Raw genomic sequence first — 26,440 nt, forward strand, 5'->3', positions numbered from 1 at the left:
CTGGGAGTTTGTCATCCATTACTCTGAGGAGAGAATTCTGTGTCACCCTGGAACCTTCTGTGCAAAGTAACAGAAAACCTACCAAAGAAAGAGGGAGCTAAATGGTTCTTATCACTGCCAGCCAAGCCCTAACCCCAGAGAGATGGGTGGGCTCAGCCCACCCCTCACCACGAGACTGCCACAGAATGGAACAGGAGGGTGGGTGTTGGCAGTGGTATGGGGGCTGGGGGGTAGTCAGTGTTCTCTACAGAGCCCTTCCTGGAATGTTCACGCATCCTAGCCATGGTTCCAGTTTATGCATTCAGTGCATCACCTTTGAAAGCATAGCCCCTGCTGGGATGCAGACTAGGAAAGATGCTGGGAGAAGGTAGGGGGAGACTCAAGTGGTGGTGAGTTCTGGAGCACAGAGAGTGACACCTGCTGAAACGGAGACGTGGGCAAGGTGCTGGAGGAGCAAGGAGTGGCGAGCACCTGCCCCACACAGGTGTCCCCATGCTTTTCCTGAGAAGGCGGGGTGAGTTGTTCTTGAAAGAGGACAGAGAGTGTGCCAAGCAGGAAAGGGAGGAAAGGGCGCAGTCTGAGCAAAGACCTCAGTGGGATTGGAAAGGCGTGGACAGATGGGAGAGCTTTTGGGCGGGGAAAAGTGACAGTCCCCCTCCCTTCTGATTCTGCTGAGTTTGTACGTTGCACAAATCTGAAAATTGCTTTAAGGCTTAAAAACAGCATCTGCAGTTCAAGCTCATTAAGTATTTAAAACCTTTTTAAAGAATCTGCTGGGGCTCTTAGTGGAACACGGGGTACTCTGGAAGATCCCAGCAGGCTATTTGCCATTCCCCAGGGGGAGGCCCCAGGACCGTGACCTATGTCCCCTTCATCACTCCATCCCCAGCACCAGCCTGGGCCTGGTACATACAGTCAACAGTGGGGTCTTGATTCCTGAAGTTGTGTTGTGTTTGCAGGTGCAAAGAGAAGAAATACAATTATGATCAGTTGCCCACGACATCTGTCATCATAACATTTTATAATGAAGCCTGGTCAACTCTCCTTCGGACAGTTTACAGTGTCCTCGAGACATCCCCAGACACTCTGCTAGAAGAAGTTATCCTTGTAGATGACTACAGCGATCGAGGTGAGCCCCTGACATGGGCTCTTGGAAGAGCCTGCCCTTCTGTGGCTGTGCCAGGGAGGCGAGAGTGTGACATGGGACATATAGAACAGGCCGGGAAGGACAGGCTTCCTGCACCCCTCTGTGCCTGGCCTCTCCCCTCAGGGAGTTCAGAGCCAGGTGCGGGGAGGCAGACGTGATGGCAGAGGGCTTTACCACATGGTGCTATGGGACTCACCCCGCCTGGGTGCTCAGGAGGGGATGGTTGACCTTAATCTTGAAGGTTGGGTTTGCAGACAGCAAAGGTGGAGGGAGGCGTTTCAAGTGGAGGGCACAGAATATGGAAAGGCTTAGAGGTGCAGTGCTGTGTGGACTGTGTAGGATCTGCAAGTAGTTCAGGAAGGACAGAGGGCCGGCTGCTTCAGTGAGTAGCAAGAGAGGAGCGGGGGTGGGGTGGGGGGAGAGGGCTCAGGCCTTCGACCCAAGGCCAAGGGGTTGGGGCTTTGTCCTGAGGGCAGGGAGAGCCAAGGCAGGATTTCAAGCAGGAGACCAGTTTTGCCCTTTGGGGAATCCCTCTAGGCTGGAGTGTGGAGAATGGGGTACTAAGGAGCTCTGCAGGGAGGCCAGGGGCCTGTGGAGGTGGGCCAGGTGGGAGATGGAGGCTTGGAGTCGGGTGGGAGGGGAGGGGAGGGCAGGGCAGGCGGGTGGGAGGAGGGATGCCCGGGAGGTGGCATCCACAGGCCCAGAAACTGGCTGAGGTGTGAGGCGGACCCTCGGGCTTCCGGCTTGGGTCTCCTGGTGAATGGTGATGCGGTCCCAATGCTAGAAAAGCCATTTAGGGCAGGAGGGGCAGGTCTGGCAGGGGGAGGGGGGCATTTGGCCTTGACCATGTTGAGTTTAGGATGAGATCAAAAAGGGGCAGCCTAGACAGAAGAACTGAAGGCAGGGAGAGGCATTCCATTGAAAGGGTGGTGGTTGTCCCTACAGACCTAACCAGTGACCTGGGATCCAGCAATTCACATGCAGTCCAAGGCTGGCCCTTTATTATTCAGTGAACGTTTTTTCAATGTGTGCTAGGCGCTGGGGATTCCGTGGGAAACAAGACAAATCCCTGCTCTCATAAAACTCACATTCTAGAGAGGTGGGTGGAGATGGTCAATAAACATATAAAGAACATAACATAATATATACATCACATAGTACAACACAGTATAACATAGCATACCATAATAGAATGTGATACTGTACCATAGCACGAGTAGGAAGTGCTCTGAAAGAATACTGGGAGCAGGAGAGCGAGTGGGGCTTGGGCACCAGGCCTACTCTAGCTGGTGGAGGTCAGGGAGGCCTCTCTGAGGAGGTAGCCTTTAAGCCAGAAGCTACAGTGTGGAGAAGGAGGCAGCCCAGTGAAGGTCTGGGGAGAGGGGCCCGGCTGGAAGCAGCAGGTGCAGAAGCTGGAACTGCAGCCGTTCTCCAGGTCAGACCACCGGCTGGTGGAGGGTGACCTGGGGGATGAGGTTGCAGGGTGGGCGGGGCCAGATCAGGTGGGGCCTCGGAGGCCAATCTAAGGGGTTTAGCTTAAATAGGAGCTTGTTGGGAGCCGCCTGAGGGCTATCGGGAGAGCTGGAAGGTCGCTAGGTCTTGGGGACTCACTGTGCTGCCCTGTGGGGCAAGGCTGACGTTGGGGGCAGACACGGATGGAAGGGGGAGGGGTGTAGGGGCTGCCGTGGCCTTGCCTGGCTGGGGTTAGCCGTGTCCATGGAGCGGTAGTCAGCCAGCACATCATTGGCCACTAGCTGACGTGAGGGCAGCTAAGCTTAAGTGGGGGGAAATGTCACGGCCCTGCAAGAGGGAGAGCTGTGGGCTGGGTTGCTAGAGCCTGTTTCAAACCAAATCACCACCCCTGGACCACCCATCAGGGTAGAGCCACTGCTTATTGGGCACCTGCTGCTTCAGGCTCTGAGGCTGGTCTGTCTGACTTCAGAGCCTTGTGTATAGGTCCTAATTGGTGGGTGTGCCGGGCTGTTCTCACAGAGACTCAAAATAACAGTGATTTACATGAGATAAAAATTGATTTCTCGCTCACATCACAAATCTGGGGTAATAGTCTAGGGCAGGTGTGGCCCCTCCACGCTTTTAGGGCCCAGCTCCTCCTGCCCTTAGTCTCCTTCCTCTCGAGGATGGTGCACTGCCTCTGTCTGCATAGCCCAGGCTGGGTCTCCACCTCCTGCTCACTCCCGTCAGCAGAAGGGTTTCAAGGGGACTGGGAGCTACACCTGGAAGTTGCCCTCAGTCCCACTGAGTAGAACAGAGTCACCTGGCCACGCCTACCTGTGAGGGAGGCTAGGAACGCCGTCTCTATGGAGGGTGGCCATGTGCTCAGCTGAAAAGCATGGGGAGAGTGAGTCTTAGGGGAAGCTGGCATTCCCCATGGCAGCAGGCAAGCCAGGCTGGGGGTTGAGGCCTAGTGTAGCCTACAAGGTGCTGAATTCTGGGGTCAGGGGTCTTAGGCGAGCTTTACCATAACCCGTCATGGCACCTTGGGCAAGTCACTTGTCTTCTGAGCCTTAGTTTCTAATCTGTAAATGGGTTTATCTACACTAATACCAGAGACCTGTGGTGAGGAATAAATGAGATCATGTGTAGGACAGAACCCCATGTAGCAGCCAGCTTATAGTAGGCATGCATCTCCATTTCCTTTCCTCCCAGGGTTGTTTTCAATATGTCTGTGTAGACGCTGGTTCTGGGTCACACCGCATAGCCTAGAATCCCAGCTCCAACACTTTGCAGCCGTATAGGCTTGAGCAAGGAGCTTAACTAGTTTCAACCTTGTCTTCCAGCCCTGTAAAATGGCATAATAGTAGTTCTTACCTTTCAGGGTCATTGTTGAGGATTAAATGAGATGAAGGCGGTAGCTTGCTACATCAGGGCCTGGCCCATTGCTGGCACTTGTTCAACGATAGCTTCTGCTTTTATGAACTATTTAAAAAACTGCAAAGTGCCAAAAACGTTTCAGAAATGTATTCATTCAGAAGCAAATATCAGATTATTTTCTCTTTATGGGATCAAGCAGCTGCTCAGCAGACAGGAATACAGTATGAAGCCCTTCCAGTACAGCTCAGTGCTCCCATAAATGTAAGGCTCTGTGGGGCCAAGACTTCCCCTCCCCATCGTGGTAATTTGTAAAGCCAGCAGGATGCCCCTCTCAGCGTGTATTAGAGGTAAGAAGTCCTGCCCTGCCGCCTCCTCCCACCCTTCCTGCAGGGTCAGTCTGAGCTGATGAGGGATGTCAGCGCCTTCCAGGATGGGGGAAGACAGTTCAGGCAGACAGAAAATTGATGCAGACCAAACCCATAATGAGTGCCGGGAGGCTGCACCACAGTTTTCCTGTGTGTTCCCTGGGCACTGCCACTAATTAGCTTTGCTTGGGAAGTCACCTCCCTTATTCCTGCCATTAGCTTATATGCAGTTATATTTAGGGTTGAAAAAAAATCAACCAATGAATGTTTTTTGTTTTTTGTTTGAGTATCAAGAGTACTTAGGGAAACATTTCACAGACAACAAAGCAACTTAGAACATTTTACAAAGTTTTCCCTTCACTGATGATGAGGGGGACTTTGAGATGAAGCCCATGTTGATGTGGGGAGATTCTCTCATTTTTATTTTACCTGACTGGTTCTCACCTGCTTCCACCTACCCATCGAGAGGCATGAATTGGGGCCTCTAGTCCCAGAGCCTGTGTGTGGAGTTGGGAGTCCTGGGGCCAGCTCTAGCTGTGGGCACGTCCTTTCAACTCTTAAGGACTCATTTCCTCTCTTACAAAATGGGATAAGCATGTCCTCCTGACAAATTTTGGATTTGTTTAACAAGGATGGGCAGCTCTAGAAGAAAGCTCTGGAGGCAGCATTAAGCCTGTAGACTCGAGCCAGAGTCCCTGAGTTCACATCATGGCTCCTCAGCTCACTTGTCTGGGACCTCGGCACGTCACTTAGCCTCTCTGGCATCAATGTTCTCATTCATAAAATGGGGACAGTAGTAGTACTTACCTCATAGGGTCGTTATAAGACTCAGATGAGTTATATGAATCACTTGGACTGTAATTAGCACAGTAGGCTTTCTCATTTTGGCTGCCATTATTATTATTATTACTGTGTCAACTGAAACGTGCTTCTGAGAAAATTTGTGTTAACGTAATTTTATTATAAATAAAATTTATGTTAGTATAATTCCATATAAATTAAAATTTTATGACGTATTGCATAATTAACATAAATGAACAAAGTTTATATTAACACGATTTTTTGGAAAAATCGTGGTTGGATGGTTCTTGTGCTTTTTATTTAAATGTTCACAAGTCAAGCTAATTTTGGGAGGTAATAGCTTTATTGAGATACATCCACATGACACATTCACTCATTTCAGGAGTACAGTTCAATGTGCGTGTGTTTTGAGCGGGAGCGTTTGGTGGTTCTGGAATCCTCCACCCCAACCTCCCTGGCCTTCAGGGGCTTCCAGCCTTGGTTCCGGGTGCGGTGAGGACGTCCCTGGTGCAGAGCAAAGGAGGCTCGTGTCTACTTAGTCTTCTTTTGGGGACAGGGAGGCCCTGGAAGGACGCGGCTGGGGATGTGTGGTGGTGACCCTCGGTGTCCCGCTTGCCTCCCCAGAGCACCTGAAGGAACGCCTGGTCTCCGAGCTGGCCAGGCTGCCCAAGGTCCGCCTGATCCGCGCCAACAAGAGGGAGGGCCTGGTGCGGGCACGGCTGCTGGGGGCTTCCGCGGCCAAGGGCGACGTGCTGACCTTCCTGGACTGCCACTGCGAGTGCCACGAAGGGTGGCTGGAGCCGCTGCTGCAGAGGTGTGTGGACCGTCCGTGGGGGGGCGGGGGTGAGGGGGGGCCCTGACCAAACTGGCATGAGAGGCAGGGGCGCTGGGCTCAGATGCTCCTTGGGCAAAGCCTCTGTCCCTGGGCGTGGTAACAGTCCCTACCTCCTGGGGCTGTGGAGGCCGTTAAATGACTGAATACACGGACAGTGCTTAGAACATGCCAGCATGTGGGAGGTCCTAGATGAGTGTTTGCTTTTATTACTGCTTATTATTCACGTTTATTGTAGAAAACTTAGTATGATCAACCAAGAAAAAAATATGGTCAATCACACAGAATTGCACTCCTGGAGGGTATACATTTTGATGTATTTCCTTCAAGCTGGGCTGACTTATTCATTACATGCAGTACCTACAATACCTACGGCCCACCCATGAAACTTTAAGGGACCCTCCCCAAAAAATTTATGTTAATTTCTTTTAAAATCGGAATGGAAAATGAATATCATAATAATGAATATATAATAATGAATCTAGCCTGGATTGTTTGTCTTTTTACCAATATAGTCATAAAATATTGTTTTAATATATTTTTTATAGAGTCATGAAAGTATAAATATGGCTGTGTCTTCAAGGATATTTCCCCTGCTGTCCCACAGTCTCTTACACTCACCCTCCCACCTGCCCCTGGGCCTACTTTTGTTCTCTTCTCTTCTCTCTTTCCCTTTCCATCCTACTGATTCTGTATCAGGAGCTGAGCTGGCAAGCCCAGAGCTCCTCTGGGTGGGAGAGGAAAGTCTGGGGGGGTCTCTGTTTGGTCCCCTCCCTGTGGAGTGGGTGAAGGGCTAGAGGATCAGAGTCTGTGCATTTGGCAAACTGCTTTCCCTTGGCATCCAACGCTTGGTTGTCAGGGTCTGTTTGGAAGAGCTAGGGACCCCCTCGCCTCTCTTCCTGCATGAGACCGAGCTCTGCTCTGCCACTTCCTGCTGTCCCTGTCCTTTGCTGCCTCATTCTCCCCCTCAGCTCTGGTGAGCTTCACCCGCAGAAAGGACTCAGGGTTCCTCAGGCCAGCGATGGACTCTGAGATTACTTAGAACATAGTGACAGCTAGGTGCTCACTCTGGAACCTGGACTAGTGAGTTCACCCTTCCCCCCTTCCCCCACTGTGCATACAGAGGGCTGCCTCTAGGCCTGTCTAAAGTCATGGTAGGGGCACTTTTCCCCTTCAGCTGATTCATTAATGCCATCTAGAATTCCACTTCACTCCGTCCCACCCTTTGGAGAGAGCGAGGCAGCATTCCCCCTAATCACGTCCTTGCTCCATACCTGGAGACAAAGGGATTCTCCCCTGGTTACCCTTTAGAAATAACTGGGGAACCTTAAAAACTCCTGGACTATTTGGATCTGAATCTCTGGGGTGGATCCTGGCTTTCTGGATGTTTCAGAAGCTCCCTGAAGACTTGAGGGTGCACCAGAGTTGAGACACTGGAGCATAGACTGTCCCTCAGGTGGTCCCAACCAGGCACAGTAACCCCTTTCCTCCAGGGGCTTTTGGAAGTGGAAGATGTTTTTGGTTGTCACATCAACTGGGTAATGCTCCTGGCATTTTATAAGCTGCTGTTGACATCTGGGGCAGAACCATTCTTTGCTGTGTAGGGCTGGACTGCACACTGCAGGATGTTTGGCATCCCTGGTCCCTGGCTCACAAGATGCCAGGAAACACTACCCAGTAACCACTGCTACTGGGCCTGCACGTTCTCTAACCATGATTTAGAATTCTTTACTCCAGTGCAGGCTCCCCCCGTTTTTCCCTCTGTTGTAAAAAGTAGACTACCCATGGTTCCAACCAGCTGGACTGCAAGTCACAAGTTTATGATTTATAGGTCTCAAATTCCAGAGAACTGCCCCCAAAATGTAACCCAGAGAAATCTCGTGTTCACACATGGTTCAGTCTCAGTTCATGTTTCCTGGTGTGCTGTCAAATGCAAAGAAACACAGTCTGGAAGCCTGCTGAAGGATGGCTGGGCTTGTAAGAATGATTGTGGAGAGAACTGCTGAAGACTATGCACAGGCTGATGCTTGCAAAAGGAAATTATCACATTTTCCACTATGTGTAACGTTTAATAATAAAAAAGGTTAAAAGAAAAATATAGCAGTAGTTCCAGGTTCTCTGCCAGCCTCTTACAAACATTCCCGTAGAGAGTCCACATTAACCTATGAGTAGGTATATTTTTCCAGTGTAACCCATGAGGCAACAGGCTCTAAGCGGTTAGGTGACAATGCTAATGTTACACAGCAAATAAGAGGCAGGATTAAAATTTATTTTCTAACTCCAAAGCAGACCTTTTGGTCTGGGCGCATCTCTGTTCATAGGGAGATAATTATTTCTTGACTTGAAAATGTTTCATTTTAATTAAATGAAGAAATCTCTTGCAGTCTTCAGAAACTGAAAATGTGCTTTCCATTTTAAAATTTAGCTTTAATTTTGACATCATGACTTTCATAGAGGGATTCAAATTTAACCAGACTATCCCTAGATGGAATCAGAATATTAAAGCTATGGGACTTTTCATATCAGGGCCAGAGTCCTAGCTCCCTGCCTCCCCCCACCGCCCAGCAGCCCCCTTTTGCTCACCTGCCTGGGCTGGCTTGGCTGTAGACCCCTGGAATAAGAGAAGCAGGCCTTTCTCAGACAGGTGTTTCTCCTTCTAGTGGAAGGCTAAGGAGAATTAATTCTCAGGTTTCCTAGTTGTCCTCCTGCTGCCTGTACACAATGGAGCAATGGGCTGTTCTGACTGTTTTCAGGATCCATGAAAAGGAGTTGGCAGTGGTGTGCCCTGTGATCGATGTGATCGACTGGAACACCTTCGAGTACCTGGGGAACGCTGGGGAGCCCCAGATTGGCGGTTTCGACTGGAGGCTGGTGTTCACGTGGCACGTGGTTCCCGAGAGGGAGAGGATCCGCATGCGGTCCCCCATCGATGTCATCAGGTCAGGGGTTGACTTCTCTGAGCGTGCCTTCTCTGAGCATGCATCTGGCCAACTTGTCAGTGAAGGCCCTCAGGAGGGATGGTTAGCTGTTGCCTCTCCTTTCTTTTTCCAGAGTATTTGTTTACTTTTATTAAAAATCATTGCTATATATGTGGATTTTATATTGGTGTATATATATATATTTTTTTAATTTATTTTAAAAATTGTGGTGAAATATGTATAACAAAGTTTACCATTTTAACCATTTTTTAAATGCACAATTCACTAGCATCAGGCACATTCACAATATTGTAGAACCATCACCTCCACATATTTCCAGAACTTTTTCATCAACCTAAATAGAAACTCTATACCTGTTAAGCAATAATTCCCTTTCCTCCCCTCCTCCAGCCCCCGGTAACTTCTACTCTACTTTTCATCTCTATGGATTTCCCTATTTTATGTACATCATATAAGTAGAATCACACAATGTTTATCCTTTTGTGTCTGGCTTCTTTTCCTTAACAAAGTATTTTCAAGGTCCTTCTAGAACTTCATTCCTTTTAATGGCTGAATAATATTCCATTGTGTATGCATCCACATTTTATTTATCCATCTGTCTGTTGATGGACACTTGGGTTATTTCCACTTTTTGGTTATTGTAAATAATGCTGCTGTGAATAGCGGTACACTATTATCTGTTTGAGTGCCTGTTTTCAGTTCCCTGGGGTATATACCTAGGACTGGACTTGCTATGGTAATTCCATGGCTAATATTTTGAGGACACACCGTCAGGCTCCTTCTGAGCTGCGGGGATGAGTAGACCTGGGGGTACAGGGGCCAACTTTGGCCAGTGGGTGAGCCTGGGTCTGAGAAGAGAAGGCTCAAGTGGTGCTGGGTTGCCCTCATTCTTGAGGTGTTGAAGTCATAGTCTGGCTTCTTCCTCTCCTTCCAAGTTTAGCACCAAATGGGAGACAGATATGGGAGTCAGGCCGGTGGAGGTCGGACTTCAGCTTTATCACTGGGGTATTGACCCAGAAGTGGTGTCATAGATCTGCACCCATGTTTGGCAGCTGGCCTTCTGAATCCTTCCACCTGAGTCCAGACCTTGAGATGACCCAGTGCTGGCTGGGGAGGAACGACTGTGGAGACGGTGTTGAGAGACAGGGCTGGAGAGGTGAATGGGGCCAAGTCATATCCAGCCTTGAAGGCCAAGGAAAGGGGTTTGGACTTTACTGTGGGTGTTCAGAAGCCACTGAAGGGATTTGAGCTGGAAGTGACCTTATTTAGCCTGTTGCATTCTTTAAAGTCTGTGCTGGATGCCACATGATGGGGGGTGGGGGCCTGGAGGGGGTGGAGCTGCAGGTAGGTGCACCACTGGGAGGCGTTGCAGTCTTCCAGCTCAGAGATGATGGTGCAGGAGAAGATGGAGGGACATGGTGGACTCCAGAGACTTTGTGGTGGGAAAATTGGGAGGAATTGAATGGGAATGAGGGGAGGAGGACTCAAGGATGACATGTAAGCTTCTGTGGGAGCCCTGAGGGGCGGCATCCTGCCCAACCCCTCATTTAGCAGGTTTGGAAACTGAGGCACCAAGTAGGAAGGATCATATCAAGGGTCACATATGCAGCCTGTGATGCTGACACGAACTGCCCCCCCATACACACGCACGCACGCACGCACGCACATGCTCAGGGACTTTGTGGCCAGCTATCCTTTCCCTCCTGTAATATCCTTGGGCCTCAGTTTTCTCACTTGTGAAATAGGTATGAACATATCCACCCTATCCATTTCCTAGCCTTTAGGATGAACACACATGAAAATGCTTTGTAGCCTAGAACCTTCTCTTCCATAGTCTTGCTGTCCTGTTCTCATTGGCCCAGAGCTTGGAGTGCAGGAAAAGCCAATACTTTGTCAAGGCCCAGAAGCACTGCTGGAGGATCTTAAAATTTTGAACTGTTAGGCTCTTCATGTTATATATTTCCCCATTTTTAAATTTATTCCTCTGCACCTCTGTGGTGTGTTGACCCTATAGCTTTCTGTGGGGGTAGGATGGAAGCCTTGGGCCATTTCTGAAACCAGTGCCGTCTCCTAGATGAACCCGGCAGGGAGAAAACAGGGCTGGCTGAGGCAGCAGGCCAGAGCTGGCCGTGTGGGTCCTGGAGGGGAGGCCATTCCAGCAGGAGAGGCTCAAGCCCTTGGGGAGCTTTAAGATGCCAGAGTGGCCTCTACTGGCCCCTAAAGGACGTCTGTGAGGGCTGCACTGTGACTGCATGAGCAAGGCCACCGCACCCTTACTCCTGCCACTCTCTGAGAACCTGGTCTCTCTCTGCTCATCTCTCCTTGTTGTCTGTGCTCCTAGAAGTACAAGGGTTTCTCTCACCCTTAGGTCTTTGCTCATGCTCCTGTCTTCTCGGAGGACCATTCCATTCCTCTTCTTGGCTCACTCCCCTTTGTTCTGCAGACCGTGCCTCCTCTGAGAAACTTAGCCCTACCCGCCCCCCTCCGCATCTCATGGCTGCTTCTGCGTTCCCGCTGGGCCCTAGGTTGGCCTTAGTCATCCCACACCTTGCTCTGTGCTTGCCTGGTGAGGTGTCTGCGAGCTTCCCCAGGGCAGGGGCTATGGGGCACGTCTGTGCCTCCAGCCCAGTTCAGCACCAGGCACAGAGCGTGAACTCAGGGTATGCTTATGTGGATGAATGGACTCCAGGCTTGTGGTGAGAAGGGATTCAACTAACTGTGATGGTTTCCTGCTGCTTACCTTGAATTATGATTCACACGCTTCTAGGTCTCCAGCCATGGCTGGTGGGCTGTTTTCCGTGAGTAAGAAATATTTTGAATACCTGGGGTCTTATGATACAGGAATGGAAGTTTGGGGCGGAGAAAACCTCGAATTCTCCTTTAGAGTAAGTATTCCAGTCTTCTGTTTGGACTCATTCTTAACCTGTTCTCTTTCTCTCTGGGAAGGATGTATTTGCTAGGAGAGCCTGGTGGACTTTTCCTCCATATTGGCAGTTTATCCAACGATCCTCAAAGATGACAGTGGCACACATATCCTGTAATCACGCCTGTCTTCTTGTGTAAACTTTTTAAAAAAATACACTTTTAATAGATTTGGGGCTGGAAAGGGTCTTGCAAGTCTCACCTAGTTCTTTCCTCTCACTCCACAAAGGGGAGGGACAGAGGCCGGAGGCGGGTAGTGACTGGCTGAAGGTCACTCAAAGAGTGCCTGGCAGAGACTGGACTAAAACACAGGTCCCTGCCTCCTGATCCCATGTTTTGGAGCCTTGATTTGCTTGACTGCTTGATAAAGTAGCCTCTTTATTTGGCACAGTGACTTTCAAACTTTGACACATAGAAGAATTGTTAGGGAAACTTGTTAAAAATGCAGATTAACAGGCATGGTCTCTGGAAAGTCAGATTTGATAGATTTACGGTAGGGACTGGGAATCTGCCTTTTGTAATGAGCCCATCTATTGATTCTGCTGCATGTGATCCACAGATGCCCCTTTGGGAAATCCCAAGCATTTGGGTGGATTTTCTAGTTAACTGAATCTTGCATTTTAAGTATCAAAACCTTATGTCGATGTTCGTGCTTTTAAATGGAAAATTTAAAACTTTGCAAATATTTTATATGGTTTCCTGCTTTAAAAGAGTTAATAAACAAGGCTTTGACTCTCCACTGAGGACTCACCCCCCCCCCATTATAAGCACCAGATGCTATCCTTGGTCATACATCCAGGGGACAATGGGGTATTCACAGCCGTTTGCCCCAGCATGAAAAGGCTCCAGATGACTCCACCTGCTGAGTTTTGGGGTGTGCTTTTAATGGTCTTTCTACCTCTTCCCCAGGTGTCAGGCTGCTCTGTCTGCCTCTAGAAGCTCTTCCTGTCCCCCTTCCAAACCTCTCTTCTTACTTGCTGCTTTCCTATCTTCTATGGCTAGGAGACCAGGTAATCAGCCTGTGCTTTACATAATAAGTAAGTAACTAAGTTCCTAGCGAGGTCCACTGTGGGTGCTCCTAGGAGTCAAGTGCATGAGCCTTAGTGCATGGACTTTGGGGTCTGGATTCCAATGGCTTAGTTGTCTTTGGGGCTGCTTTCTTGCTCTTTGACTGCATCCTGTGTCCTGAGTATGCTGGGGGAGTGGCCCCCTGCCCCATGGAGGGTGAGGCCTTGGCAGTGTTCACCATGACCTCCGTGTGTCCAGCCTCCTTGCTCTGGGCGTTATGGACCTGCAGCTGACTTCCCGCTCACTCCCCACCCCACACCTCCTCCCCGCTCTGTGTACAGATCTGGCAGTGCGGGGGGACCCTGGAGACACACCCGTGTTCGCACGTTGGCCACGTTTTCCCCAGGCAAGCTCCCTACTCCCGCAACAAGGCTCTGGCCAACAGTGTCCGTGCAGCTGAAGTGTGGATGGATGAATTTAAAGAGCTCTACTACCATCGCAACCCCCAGGCCCGCTTGGTGAGTTCCCCGGCCTACCCACGCTCCATCTGGCTGCATCCGAACAATAGCAGCTAATTCTGTCCTCCTACCATAGTGGATCTAGTTCCAGAAATAGAGAGGAAATTGGGTGCTCATGACACTTGTATGGGAAAACTTTATTCCTTCACTTACAATAACAACAGACAGTTGATTCTCACTATTCGCAGTAGTTACTGCTCCATACAGTCACTGCAGTCACTGAATTTGGAACCAACTACTGAGCCATTGCTCGTGGGGGAAGTACAGGGTTAGATTCCTGCAAACCTCTCGCAGGTGAACATTTTTGTCGATCGATCAATACATAACTTGGTTTTATGTGTGTTTCTGTTTAAATAATTTATTTAATATACACTGTTGATTGGCTACATTGAACTCACGCCCAAGTGAAGCTCATACAATGCACCTGTTTTCTCCCTCCAGCACATCATAGCCTTCTTGCACTAGGAACACTGGACAGCACTTCAGCGCTACGCTTGGGGGCCATTTAAAACAGTGAAATCACCAACACAGTGCAGAACAATCTGAAAACCGTGCCACTAAATAGACCATGAACAGGACACTTGCTTTCAGGACAAGAGCTGAGACGTGACCTCAGCTGGGAACATGCACATTGGGTGACTGTCATGTTTGAGAATGACTGAAAGCGTGAAGACACCACAAGTGTTGATTTTGGGGTTACAAATACATTTTAGCAAAGAGCCCCACTGCCTCTGACAGGCCACCTCTGCACACCCCAGGACAGGGTTCCCACTTACCTGTGTTCACATAACTAAGGAGCCACGTGGCAAGACAAGAAGGTCTGCCCCAAGACCTCTTTCCTGGCCACTTGATGAAACTCTCTTCTTGTGAATCCTTATAGCCGCCCTTCAGGGTAGCTCTGAAATTTTCATTTTATAGGTGAGAACACTGAAGCTCAGAGAGAGAGTGATTTAAGGAACTTGCCCAAAGCCTCATAGCTGATGCGGGTAGAACTGGGTCCACCCCAGTGGACCTCTTTCTGCTCTGCAGAACCCTCGGGACCCTCACCCTGACCTCCCCTTTGGTCTCTCTCTGCCTCTGGGCTCCAGGGTCATTGTTTCCTCTCTCTTGCCCAGGGCTGCAGGGTAGAAACATCTGCTTTTCCCTGTCACCCAGTCTGAAACCCACAGATCCCTCTTCCTGATGGTTCCCAAAGAATAATATGTTAGAAGGAGGGGCACTGCATGCACCTTTTGTCTGAATGACCAGTGGCCATGTGTTGAGATGGATATTTGGTTGAAGATGAGGGCATAGTGACTCTCGTCAAAGAATGAACTTCTGGGAAATAAGGAGAAATTTGAAATTTTATTCAAATGTTTTTCCTTATCATTACCATTTTGTTAAATGTTTAACTTGTCAAAATTTAATAGTTGAACGTCATAATGCAAGGACAGTCATATCTTTGCACGCAGCATTGCTCTTGTGGTTGCACATTTGCTGTGCTAAATAGATGCTTGCTTTATTTAATTATTCAGAAGTTCTTAATCATTGGTTTTGTCCATAAAACTAAACTTCTACAAGTATTTATTATTGCAGCATTTTGCTCTTACTATCCGAAGAATATATTTAGACTTCAATGGATTGGCTATATAAGGTTTTCATTCATAATTACCTCTAGAATACTTACCTATGTTTGGAAGTGAGTGTTCAGGTATCAGTGGTGAATCAGAACATTATAACATACGTGTGCTACTGACTTGTTCCTGGTCTGTGATCACACGCTCATGGATGACACATGGGGCCAGGGATGCTGGTGCAGCCGCAGAATTCAGCTCCCTGTCGCATCGGCAGGTGCTTTGTGTTATTCCTTCCTGTACCTGGCCACACCTCCCTGCAGTGAGAGCACCTGGGGGTGTCATTGTTTGTGCAGCAGTCTCTCCTCCTAAGGTGCTGCAACTATGTCTGAGGCCGTTCCTTATCCTCTGTGCCCCGTGCAGGCTACGCACACAATAGGTGCTCAGTAAAAGCTTACTGAGTGAGTGAGAGAGGGGCTTTGATAGGAAGCGCCATGGCCTGCAGGGGCTCACCGTTTTGTCATTTTCTCAGGAACCCTTTGGGGATGTGACAGAGAGGAGGCAGCTCCGTGCAAAGCTCCAGTGTAAGGACTTCAAGTGGTTCTTGAATACCGTGTATCCAGAACTGCACGTGCCTGAGGACAGGCCTGGCTTCTTCGGGATGGTGAGCGAGGTGGGCCCATGCTGGGCAGGGTGCTCCTGGCCTCCAGGTCTGATTGACGAACCCTGTGAAAGAAAGACCCCTTCATGGCGACATGGCGACAGCTGGCCTCTCCCCCACCCCTCCTCCCTTTTCATCCACTGTCCTTCCTTCTCCCCTTGAGTCTCTGGGCCTCAGGTCCAGAATGTCAGCACTGGAAGCATCTCAGAGTTGGTGAGTACAGCCTCCTAGTTTACAGATGGAAACTGAGGCTTGGGAACTTGGTGTTCCCAAGTCCTATTTTTTTATACTAACTCCTATCACATGACTTCAAGTCTCAATAACTGGACCAGTTACTAATTCCCAACTCAGGGATCCACAAAAGCAGTAGTAGAGAAGGAGAGTCACTTGTGTTATTTCAAAAAACCTAAAAGAAATGTTGTTGGGATGAGGTCAACTAAAATGTCCAGCACCTTTGGCTTTTGCTTGAAACTCCACCAACTTGGGGAGGCCTCCTCTTCTGTGTTGTGTTCATCAGAAGAGCTGTGTTCCATTCTGGAAGTCTTGATAAATACAAAGCAGGGTATTGGTGTGTTCATTTCAGTTAGCATTATGAAAATGTTCAAACATACAGAAATGCAGAGAGAGTGGTGTAATGAACCCTGTCCCTGAGATTCTACAATTACCAAGATTTTGCCTCTCTTGCTTTCCCTCTTCTCTGCTCCACCCTCCCACTGACTGTGATACTGATGAGGTTTAAGATTTCTTGCAGCTCTATTTATTTATAAAATATATTTCACTAAGGAGGTGTAGTCAAACATACTATGCTCTAAAGTCATTCAAAATCATTCTCTATGTCTATCACCAACTTGATATAGTTAGCTTAATCAATCTGTTTTAATCTTTAGGGGTTTCTCCTTTATTTTCTTCTTTTTTAGTTTTTTTTGTAGTTTCTTTGGTAGACCACATCTTTTGAACATAGAGAGCTGATTTGAGGTTGAGGTTCTTTGGTGGTCAAGAGTGGGGACAACTTGGCTTAATGACATTTGAGTTCTTCTAAATATAAGATGCTCTGATTATTCACATCTCCTGTTCCCAGGTTCCTTCACAAGCAAAGGGACATCAAGAACATGCTGGTCTGTGTTTTATGAGCTAGTGGATTGTGGATTCTTCTTTCTATATGGCTGAGTCTTATCCTCAGGACCAGGCTAGTCAAAGGTGGACAAGGGCCAGGGCAAGAGTGGGGTTCAGAAGGAGGTTCTTTAAACTCTCCAGAAAGGGATTTGCAAGATGTTTGAGTCTTTCTCTGGAGACTCCTGGAAGGGAGGAGGGAGCATGGAACCTCCCATGGTTTTTTGCTCTTAGAATGATTAAAGGGATTTAGATCCAAAAGTACCTTAGAGATGACATTAGATTAGGCAATGTTGAGTGATGGAGAGAGCACTGGACTTGGAGTCTGAGGTCCTGGATTCAAGACTCAGGTATCTCCGCTTACCTGTTGTGTGACTTTGTGTGTGAATCATTGGCTCTGTATTATGCTGTTCCTGTAATCTACAATGATGGACTTCTGATCTGTGGAATGCCGAGTCTCTCAATTGGGGTGTCCTTTGCAGATGCGCAATAGCAGGAGATCCTTGGTACATACGCAAGGTGACAATCCAGCTGTGTTTGGCCTAGTGCAGTAATAAGGCTGCACTAATGAGACATGAGGTGGTATGAGCTCTCAGGCCATAAAGAGTTCATCTCTCTGCTCCTCAGGTGTATCCTCTTAAAATGGAGGTTATGATTCCTGCCTGTGGTATAGAATGGGTAAAACTAGAAATGGCAGGGGCTCTTAGCAATGAGTCCAGTTCTTGAGGCAGCCACTCCTCTTACTCCATTTACCCGCCCTCACAGCCTTAGGTGGAATCTGGACTAAAACGCCTTTATGTTTTGTTTAGCTCCAGAACAAAGGACTAAAAGATTACTGCTTTGACTATAACCCTCCCAATGAACACCAGATTACAGGACATCAGGTCATTCTGTACCACTGTCATGGGATGGGTCAGAACCAGGTAGGTGCTGCTTCTTTAATAGATTGACATTCTCAAGCTCTGGGACAATGGACAATGGGACGCTCAGTGCTCAAGGGATCATTGGTGTGGGCCTTTAAAGAGGGAGATGAGGGGAAACCTGTGTGTTTTTTTTTTTAAATTTACCATCTTAACCTTTTTTTAAAAATTTTAATTAATTAATTAATTTATTTATTTATTTATGGCTGTGTTGGGTCTTTGTTTCTGTGCGAGGGCTTTCTCTAGTTGCGGCAAGCGGGGGCCACTCCTCATCGCGGTGTGCGGGCCTCTCACTATCGCGACCTCTCTTGTTGCGGAGCACAGGCTCCAGATGCGCAGGCTCAGCAATTGTGGCTCACGGGCCCAGTTGCTCCGCGGCATGCGGGATCCCCCCAGACCAGGGCTCGAACCCGTGTCCCCCGCATTAGCAGGCAGACTCTCAACCACTGCGCCACCAGGGAAGCCCAATCTGTGTGTTTTTAAATCATTAAATATGCGACTTTTTTTATTATAAAGGTAATATATACTCATCACAGAACATTTGGGAAATATAAAAAGTAGAAGCAAGTAGTAAATGACAGGACCCAGAGCGACCACCATTATAATTAAGATATATTTACTTCCCATGTCTTTTTTTTTTTTAAATTAATTTATTTATTTTTAGCTGCACTGGGTCTTTGTTGCTGTGCGCAGGCTTTCTCTAGTTGCGGTGAGCGGGAGCTACTCTTCATTGCGGTGCACGGGCTTCTCATTGCGGTGGCTTCTCTTGTTCGGAGCACGGTCTCTAGGCGCACAGGCTCAGTAGTTGTGGCACGCGGGCTTAGTAGTTGTGGCTCACGGGCTCTAGAGCGCAGGCTCAGTAGTTATGGCACACGGGCTTAGTTGCTCCACGGCATGTGGGATCTTCCTGGACCAGGGCTCGAACCCATGTCCCCTGCATTGGCAGGTGGATTCTTAACCTCTGTAACACCAGGGAAGTCCCCCCATGTCTTTTAATGTATGACCTTGGTATTATGTATTTTAAATAGTTGTTATAATGTCTACATGCTTTATAGTCTCTTATTTCCATTACTTAATCATACTTTACTTGTGTTGTTAGACACCCTTTGAGAATATCATTCCTAACGGCCCCTTGATATTCCTTTGTGTGGCTATATTAATTACTGTTGAGGTAACTGATTCCCTCCCTCTCTGTTTTTGTGACTATAAATAACCCTGCCACTGACATCTTTGGTCAGAAAAAAAAAAAAGAGGGAAAAAACACCAACAGATCTGCATTTCAGATGACTTACTCAATTAATTCTTTTTTTCTTTATATCTTTATTGGAGTATAATTGCTTTACAATGGTGTGTTAGTTTCTGCTTTACAACAAAGTGAATCAGCTATACATATACATATATCCCCACATCTCCTCCCTCTTGCGTCTCCCTCCCACCCTCCCTATCCCACCCCTCTAGGTGGTCACAAAGCACCGAGCTGATCTCCCTGTGCTATGTGGCTGCTTCCCACTAGCTATCTATTTTACATTTGGTAGTGTATATATGTCCATGCCACTCTCTCACTTCATCCCAGCTTACCCTCCCCCCTCCCCATGTCCTCAAGTCCATTCTCTACATTTGTGTCTTTATTCCTGTCCTGCCCCTAGGTTCTTCAGAACCATTTTTTTCCCATATATATGTGTTAGCATACAGTATTTGTTTCTTGTATTTTCTCCATTCTGTTTCCACGATTTTGGATCATCTTTACTATCATTACTCTGAATTATTTTTCAGGTAGAAAAACTTTCTTCTTGAAAGTTTTTTCAGGAAAGTAGACTGCCTGTTGTCTCTTCATTTGTTAGGTCTGGTGGGTTTTTACCTTGCTCCTTCATCTGCTGTGTGTTTCTCTGTCTTCTCATTTTGCTTAACTTGCTGTGTTTGGGGTCTCCTTTTCGCAGGCTGCAGGTTCATAGTTCCCATTGTTTTTGGTGTCTGCCCCCAGTGGCTAAGGTTGGTTCAGTGGCTTGTGTAGGCTTCCTGGTGGAGGGGACTGGTGCCTGTGTTCTGGAGGATGAGGCTGGATCTTGTCTTTCTGGTGGGCGGGACCACATCCGGTGGTGTGTTTTGGGGTGTCTGTGACCTTATTATGATTTTAGGCAGCCTCTCTGCTAATGGGTGGGGTTGTGTTCCTGTCTTGCTAGTTGTTTGGCATGGGGTGTCCAGCACTGTAGCTTGCTGGTCGTTGAGTGGAGCTGGGTCTTAGCATTGCGATGGAGATCTCTGGGAGAGCTTTCGCCGTTTGATATTATGTGGAGCTGGGGGGTCTCTGGTGGACCAGTGTCCTGAACTCGGCTCTCCCACCTCAGAGGCACAGGCCTGACACCTGGCCGGAGCCCCAAGACCCTGTCAGCCACACGGCTCAGAAGAAAAGGGAGGAAAAAAGAAAGAAAGAAAGAAAAAAATAAAATAAGATAAAATAAAGTTATTAAAATAAAAAAAATTATTAAAAATAAAAAATTAAAGAGTAATTTAAAAAAAGAAAGAAAGAAGAGAGCAACCAAACCAAAAAACAAATCCACCAATGACAATAAGCACTAAAAACTCTACAAAAAAAAACCAAGAAACAAAAAACGGAGAGACAGAACCTTAGGACAAATGGTAAAAGCAAAGCTATATAGACAATGTCACACAAAGAAGCATACACATATACACTCACAAAAAGAGAAAAAGGAAAAAATATATATATATCTATATATTAAAAAAAAAAAAAAGGAAGAGAGCAACCAAATCAATAAACAAATCTACCAATGATACTAAACTCTAAATACTAAACTAAGATAAACATAAAACCAGTAACAAATTAGATGCAGAAAGCAAATCCCAAGTCTACAGTTGCTCCCAAAGTCCACCCCCCTCAATTTTGGGATGATTCGTGTGTATTCAGGTATTCCAGAGATTGTGTTGATTGTGGAGATTTAATCCGCTGCTCCTGAGGCTGCTGGGAGGAATTTCCCTTTCTCTTCTTTGTTCGCACAGCTCCTGGGGTTCAGCTTTGGATGTGGCCCCGCCTCTGTGTGTAGGTCGCCTGAGGGCATCTGTTCTTCGCTCAGACAGGACAGGGTTAAAGGAGCAGCTGATTAGGGGGTTCTGGCTCACTCAGGCCGGGGGGAGGGAGGAGTACAGATGCGGGGCGAGCCTGCGGCAACAGAGGCCAGAATGACGTTGCAACAGCCTGAGGCGCGCCGTGTGTTCTCCCGGGGAAGTTTTCCCTGGATCTCGGGACCCTGGCAGAGGCGGGCTGCACAGGCTCCCGGGAGGGGAGGTGTGGATAGTGACCTGTGCTCGCACACAGGCTTCTTGGTGGCTGCAGCAGCAGCCTTAGTGTTTCATGCCCGTCTCTGGTGTCCGCGCTGATAGCCACGGCTCGCGCCCGTCTCTGGAGCTTGTTTAGGTGGTGCTCTGAATCCCCTCTCCTCGCACACCCCGAAACAACGGTCTCTTGCCTCTTAGGCAGTTCCAGACATTTTCCCGGACTCCCTCCTGGCTAGCTGTGGCGCACTAGCCCCCTTCAGGCTGTGTTCAGGCAGCCAACCCCAGTCCTCTCCCTGGGATCCGACCTCTGAAGCCCGAGCCTCAGCTCCCAGCCCCCGCCCGTCCCGGCGGGTGAGCAGACAAGCCTCTCGGGCTGGTGAGTGCTGGTCGGCACCGATCCTCTGTGCGGGAATCTCTCCGCTTTGCCCTCCGCACCCCTGTGGCTGCGCTCTCCTCCGTGGCTCCGAAGCTTCTCCCCCACCCCACCCCTGTCTCCGCCAGTAAAGGGTCTTCCTAGTGCATGGAAACTTCTCCTCCTTCACAGCTCCCTCCCAGAAGTGCAGGCCCCGTCCCTATTCTTTTGTTTCTGTTTTTTCTTTTTTCTTTTGCCCTACCCAGGTGCGTGAGGAGTTTCTTGCCTTTTGGGAGGTCTGAGGTCTTCTGCCAGCATTTAGTAGGTGTTCTGTAGGAGTTGTTCCACATGTAGATGTATTTCTGATGTATTTGTGGGGAGGAAGGTGATCGCCACGTCTTACTCCTCCGCCATCTTGAAGGTCTCTCCAGAATTAATTCTTAAATGAAATTATAGGATTTGATGTGTAGTGCCACATTGCAAAGCGGTTTTTAGGGCAGTTTCATCAGTCAGGGCCCAGGTAGATCTGTCTGGGTTAAGTGCTGAACTGCAAGCTGGGCAGGGGAGCAAGACCTGGAAGTTCTGAGGACCATAACAGAACCCTGGCCCGGGAAGCAGGCAAACCCGCCAGAACGGGCCCAGCGGAGGATGCAGGAGAGAGCGAAGCGTTGGTTCTGGACCTTCAAAGCCTTGCTGTCCTAAGTAAGGTGTCAGACACTGGAGACGAGGGGTTCAAGTTTTCCTCCAACCTGGAGTCACCCCAATTCCATTTGAATATTATGCCCCATTATGGTCAACAGTAAGCTTTCATAATTCGGACCCCTACAACCTTAAAATTTTCAGGTTCTTCAACCCCCTTTAGAATAGCACTCCTCAAAGGTGTCCCCACCTGGTACCATCAGCATCACCTGAGAGCTTAGAAATGCAGATTCTCAGACCCATCCCATCCCTCCCCAACCCATCTCTTGTCTTGACCAGCTTTCAGGGAGATTTGTTTGAGAAGCAGTGCTCCATATGCCTTAAGAACAGTCACCTGTGTCAGAATCTCCTGGAAGCAAGGGGATGGATCAGGGTGGATGGGTGGCTGCGTGTCTTGTTAGAAGTGTAAAAGTGCAGCTTCCTAGGCCCCATCTCACACAGAAGGAATCCTCATTCCCTCTTTGGGAGTGGGGCCTGGAATCAGCATTTTCCCTAGGCACACTAGGGTAGGAAAACCATTGCTCTGAAGAACAAGTCCTCCTGTTAGCAGTTCTGTTGCCTGCTTGTGCACAGAACTTTATAGTCTCCAAGGCATGGTTGCCTCCATTATATTTCGGGGGAAGAAGGAGGAAAGGAATGAAGAAAAGGAGAGGAAGTGGCTGATCAAGGTCACAGAGAGCCCCTGAGTGCTGGGACTGGTCCATCTTCTTTCCTGCCGTTCTGCAACAGCCCGGGGATAGGCACAGCGGGTGTGGGGTGACCCAGGAACCAGCCCCGCCCTCACAATCTAGCAAACGAGAAGGGCATGGGAAAGGGCCCCTCCATTCATGCTTGCTAAGCACCCCTCCAGAGGTGCACGTGGTGCTCTGGGGACACAGGCTGGTGTTGGTGGGTGAGGGGAGAAAGCTGGATCCCAGCACCCATGCCCTGGTGACCCCAGGTTCTCATCCCTCTTTCTAAAGACTTCCCTCTTTGCACATCAGAGGGTAACTGGCACATGTTGGCCGCCCTGTTTCTAGTTTTTCGAGTACACGTCCCAGAATGAAATACGCTATAACACCCACCAGCCGGAAGGCTGCGTGGCGGTGGAGGCCGGGATGGATGTGCTCATCATGCATCTTTGCGAGGGAGCCACCCCAGAGGATCAGAAGTTCATCTTGCAGGAGGTAAGGGAGCTGTCTCACACCTTCCTTGCTGTCACTCCTGGTCCCATGGGCTGCAGAGGGGAGTCTGGAAGTAAAGCGAGTCCCTAGCAAGTCTCAGGGATGTGGCCCCTACAGGAGACCAGGAACTTCACAGTGACCCCAAGGGGTCCCATGGCATCCAGCACCGATAGCAGTTTCCTTCTTTCCTCACTGTCCACTCCCTTTCAGTCTTCCTGACCTCCTTACACTTTGAGCTGCGACTGGCTGGAATGGGAAGAGGCGCTGTCCCCGATGCGTTCAGAGATCATGTGGGGTTCAAACGAGAGAAACAAATTGCCAAGTGTAAGGACATGAGGTTAGATCCAAGTAGAAGCCACTCCCGTGTCTCATTTTTCCCAGCTCTGAAGTGGGGACAATAATCACACCCTTGTCTGCCTCTAGTAAGGAGTAGATGTATGACCAGAAAGAGTCTTTGGAAGCTGTAAAGCTCTATAGACATTAATTGTTACTTGTATAATAACCAAGAAAACCTCTCTGATGGAGTTGGTTCTCTATCAGAAGAGCTATTGTTGATTTGGAACTGGGTGTTATTTCACGCCTGAAAGGCACTACCTCTACCATGTTTGCAGTAAGCCCGTAGTGGGACTCATACATCAGTCATCTCCAAAGACTCACTAAAAAAGCACTTGAGGGAATAAATCCAAAGAAAATAATTCAAAAGAAAGAATTAGTTCACTTTTATCTCAATGGAAAGCTTTCATTCCCAGCCTGGCCCCAGGGATAGAAAGATTCATCTATACTACTTATAAATGGATTAATTCTAAGTATAATTAGAAGTTGGAATATGCTTTCCTGTAGAAAGTGTTATGATTAGCAACGAAATTTGAAGGTTTCCTGGAAAAGCCAGGCACCATAGTGCTGTCTATGTGATATAAAAAATAATAGGGAAAAATATTTTTGTAAACTCCAAAAGTTTTGTCCTTCCCTTCTTTCTTCCAACTGGAAGCCATTGTAAGCCCTCAAAGAAGAGTAATGCAAGATAGAAATCATGAAATTGGTTTGAAATGTCGTTAAAATTTTACCTTAAAAATCTTTAATTTCAGTGACCATTTAAGCAAGTTTCTTTAGAAGGGTGGGAGGAGGGAAGTTTTAACTATTTACTTTCACATTATTCTAAAGGCAACTTATGAGCACCTTTAAGGGCTTTCCAGATTAATATTATTGAGATTCTTTTGCATCTAATTTTATTCCCAAGGGTTCTGTTTCCCTGGAACAGGTATGCCACTTGTTCTGCCCTTTTGCTGCTCAACCATGATGAAGTTCCTTGGGGCTGTACAGCTTACACCAGAGAGAGATGGAGGGAAGAAAATAAACTCCAGAACTTGGGGAGAGACTTGCCGAGTTAACTCAGCAACAGTTGGGGAAAGAAGAAATGGGAGAGGCGTTAGAGAGGGTCATTGTCCTTCGGGGTTTGGGAATTGGCATACTTTGCAGAACCCGCTTCCTCTCTGGTGACCTGTCCTCTCACCCAGCTGGTCTGTGGCTGAGCTGGGACTAAAGCCAAGTTTCCTGATTCTCCACTTAAATACATAGGAGAAAGAGACTACCAGAGATGGAATTAGTTGACCTAAGAGAAGTGGAAGAGATTAGTAAAGGATCTTTGGTCCTGGTTACCCTGAAGGAAAAGAACATCAGTAAGGGTGAGATATAGGGTCTGACCGATCCCAGAATGGCCAGCAGGTGGCACCATCGGCCCTGACGGTAGAGTCAAGGACCCCATGAAGAGCTCCGGGGAGAGACAAGCATGACATACGTTTCTACAAGCCTGGCCCTCTCTATGCACAGACAGTCATGGGCTGCCTTCATACCTGCAGACACTCATTACTCAATAAATATTTCTGAAATAATAAAAATCACCCTGAGCACTTAACAACACATTTTAAGGAAAAGATACTTTCTGAGGAATTGCTTATAATTATCTTGAACACCCAATGTCTATTATCTTTTGTAGGATGGTTCTTTATTTCATGTACAGTCCAAGAAATGTGTTCAGGCTGAGAGGAAGGAATTGAGCGACAGTTTTGTACCACTCTTACGAGACTGTACCAACTCAGATCGTCAGAAATGGTTCTTCAAGGAACACATGGTATGAAATGTCACTGTACTACGGAGTCCATCTAGAGGAGATGGGGGGAGCCCCTGGACTCCGTGTTTAACAGACTTACCTAAGCACAGAGACAGACACACCAAAAACTTGGCTGCTCCTCTTTTCATAAGGAAATCATTTTGTGATTTGTGAAAGTGATGTTGGCTTTAATAAAAATGTGAATAAGCTTTGTACTGATTTTGAAAACTTTAAAATTGTTCCCAAATACCCTGTTTTCAAAGGGTAGTCATAAAATGTTAACTCTAGGTATTCACAGAATTAAAAGCTTTAACTATTTTTCTATCAAGATGTATATTCTACTGTCATGTCTTTTTATTCCCCTTAACAAAAAGGTAAATATTTTATTTTGGTATTTGAAAGGATTCCCAGGTATGAAGATGTTTGCATGGAAGTTAGACTCATGCAATGTACTTTGCATAAATTGATAATACCTCAAACATTGGGTTAGATTTTTCTCATTGTAGATAGGTGGACACTGGAACATTATATTGATTCCTTCAGGTCATTGAGTTAATCTAGATTTATTTAATAAAGAATGCTACTTGGTTATGTGTTGCTGTCATAGTCAAAACTTTATGTTAGTCAAAGAGCACTCACCAAAGCTGAAACTTCAAGGGAACAATTTATGTCCTGGGCTAATATAAACTTCAACTGCACAGAGTGGACTTCTGACAATGCCTAGCTATGAGATGGCTGGCTACTTTTAGTAATTACCACAATGACTTTAAAACATTTTGATATCATTTTTAATTTTTATCACACATTAGTGTCAGGAAGAAATGTAATGCTGTATGTGAAATTCAGTTTTCAGATTTGTTCATTAATAATATTTGGTCATTTCAATCCATGTTAGATTTTGTGCCGCAGCAGCTGTTGCAGTTTCTCTTCATAATTCTGATTTGTGAACGATCCCAGATCTACTTCTGAGATCTTGTCAACTTGATGAAGTCAATATGAGTGATTTTTTTAAAAAAAGCAAGAACATTGCCAATCTTTGTTTTTGCAGTCAGTCAGATGTGAGAGATGACACATGTCTTCAATTGATTAAAAAGCATCAAATTTTGTCTCAGGCTCTTTTTTACACATTCCCCTCTGAGGGATGCAGTTTAACAATTAGCCAGGAACAAATCCAGTTGACCTGGCTTGGATCAATCTGATGCATCTTAACCACTCTGAAC

At 47.5% G+C, this 26,440-nt stretch overlaps 1 protein-coding gene across 3 annotated transcripts in view; it reads left to right on the forward strand.

Annotated features, from left to right (window-relative positions):
- The window catches only part of GALNT12 (polypeptide N-acetylgalactosaminyltransferase 12), an 81,118-nt gene that overhangs the window by 12,983 nt on the left and 41,695 nt on the right, over positions 1-26,440 (forward strand). Inside the window, exons 2-11 of one of the 3 annotated variants that reach the window (XR_014247883.1) lie at positions 960-1,129; positions 5,770-5,959; positions 8,731-8,916; positions 11,684-11,801; positions 13,188-13,364; positions 15,450-15,581; positions 17,498-17,611; positions 21,098-21,275; positions 22,970-23,116; positions 25,107-25,241. Coding sequence is in view for 2 of the 3 variants with exons in the window: in XM_082403992.1 (XP_082260118.1) it covers positions 960-1,129; positions 5,770-5,959; positions 8,731-8,916; positions 11,684-11,801; positions 13,188-13,364; positions 15,450-15,581; positions 17,498-17,611; positions 22,970-23,116; positions 25,107-25,247 (1,375 nt within the window). In the remaining variant the exon portion in view is untranslated. Of the gene's footprint in view, positions 1-959; positions 1,130-5,769; positions 5,960-8,730; positions 8,917-11,683; positions 11,802-13,187; positions 13,365-15,449; positions 15,582-17,497; positions 17,612-21,097; positions 21,276-22,969; positions 23,117-25,106; positions 25,812-26,440 lie in introns of those variants that run through there. The other 2 variants (XM_082403992.1, XM_082403993.1) reach the window with 2 other exon arrangements.

This window comes from Balaenoptera borealis, assembly GCF_965194805.1.
Source record: "Balaenoptera borealis genome assembly, chromosome: 8".
Lineage (NCBI taxonomy): Eukaryota > Metazoa > Chordata > Mammalia > Artiodactyla > Balaenopteridae > Balaenoptera > Balaenoptera borealis.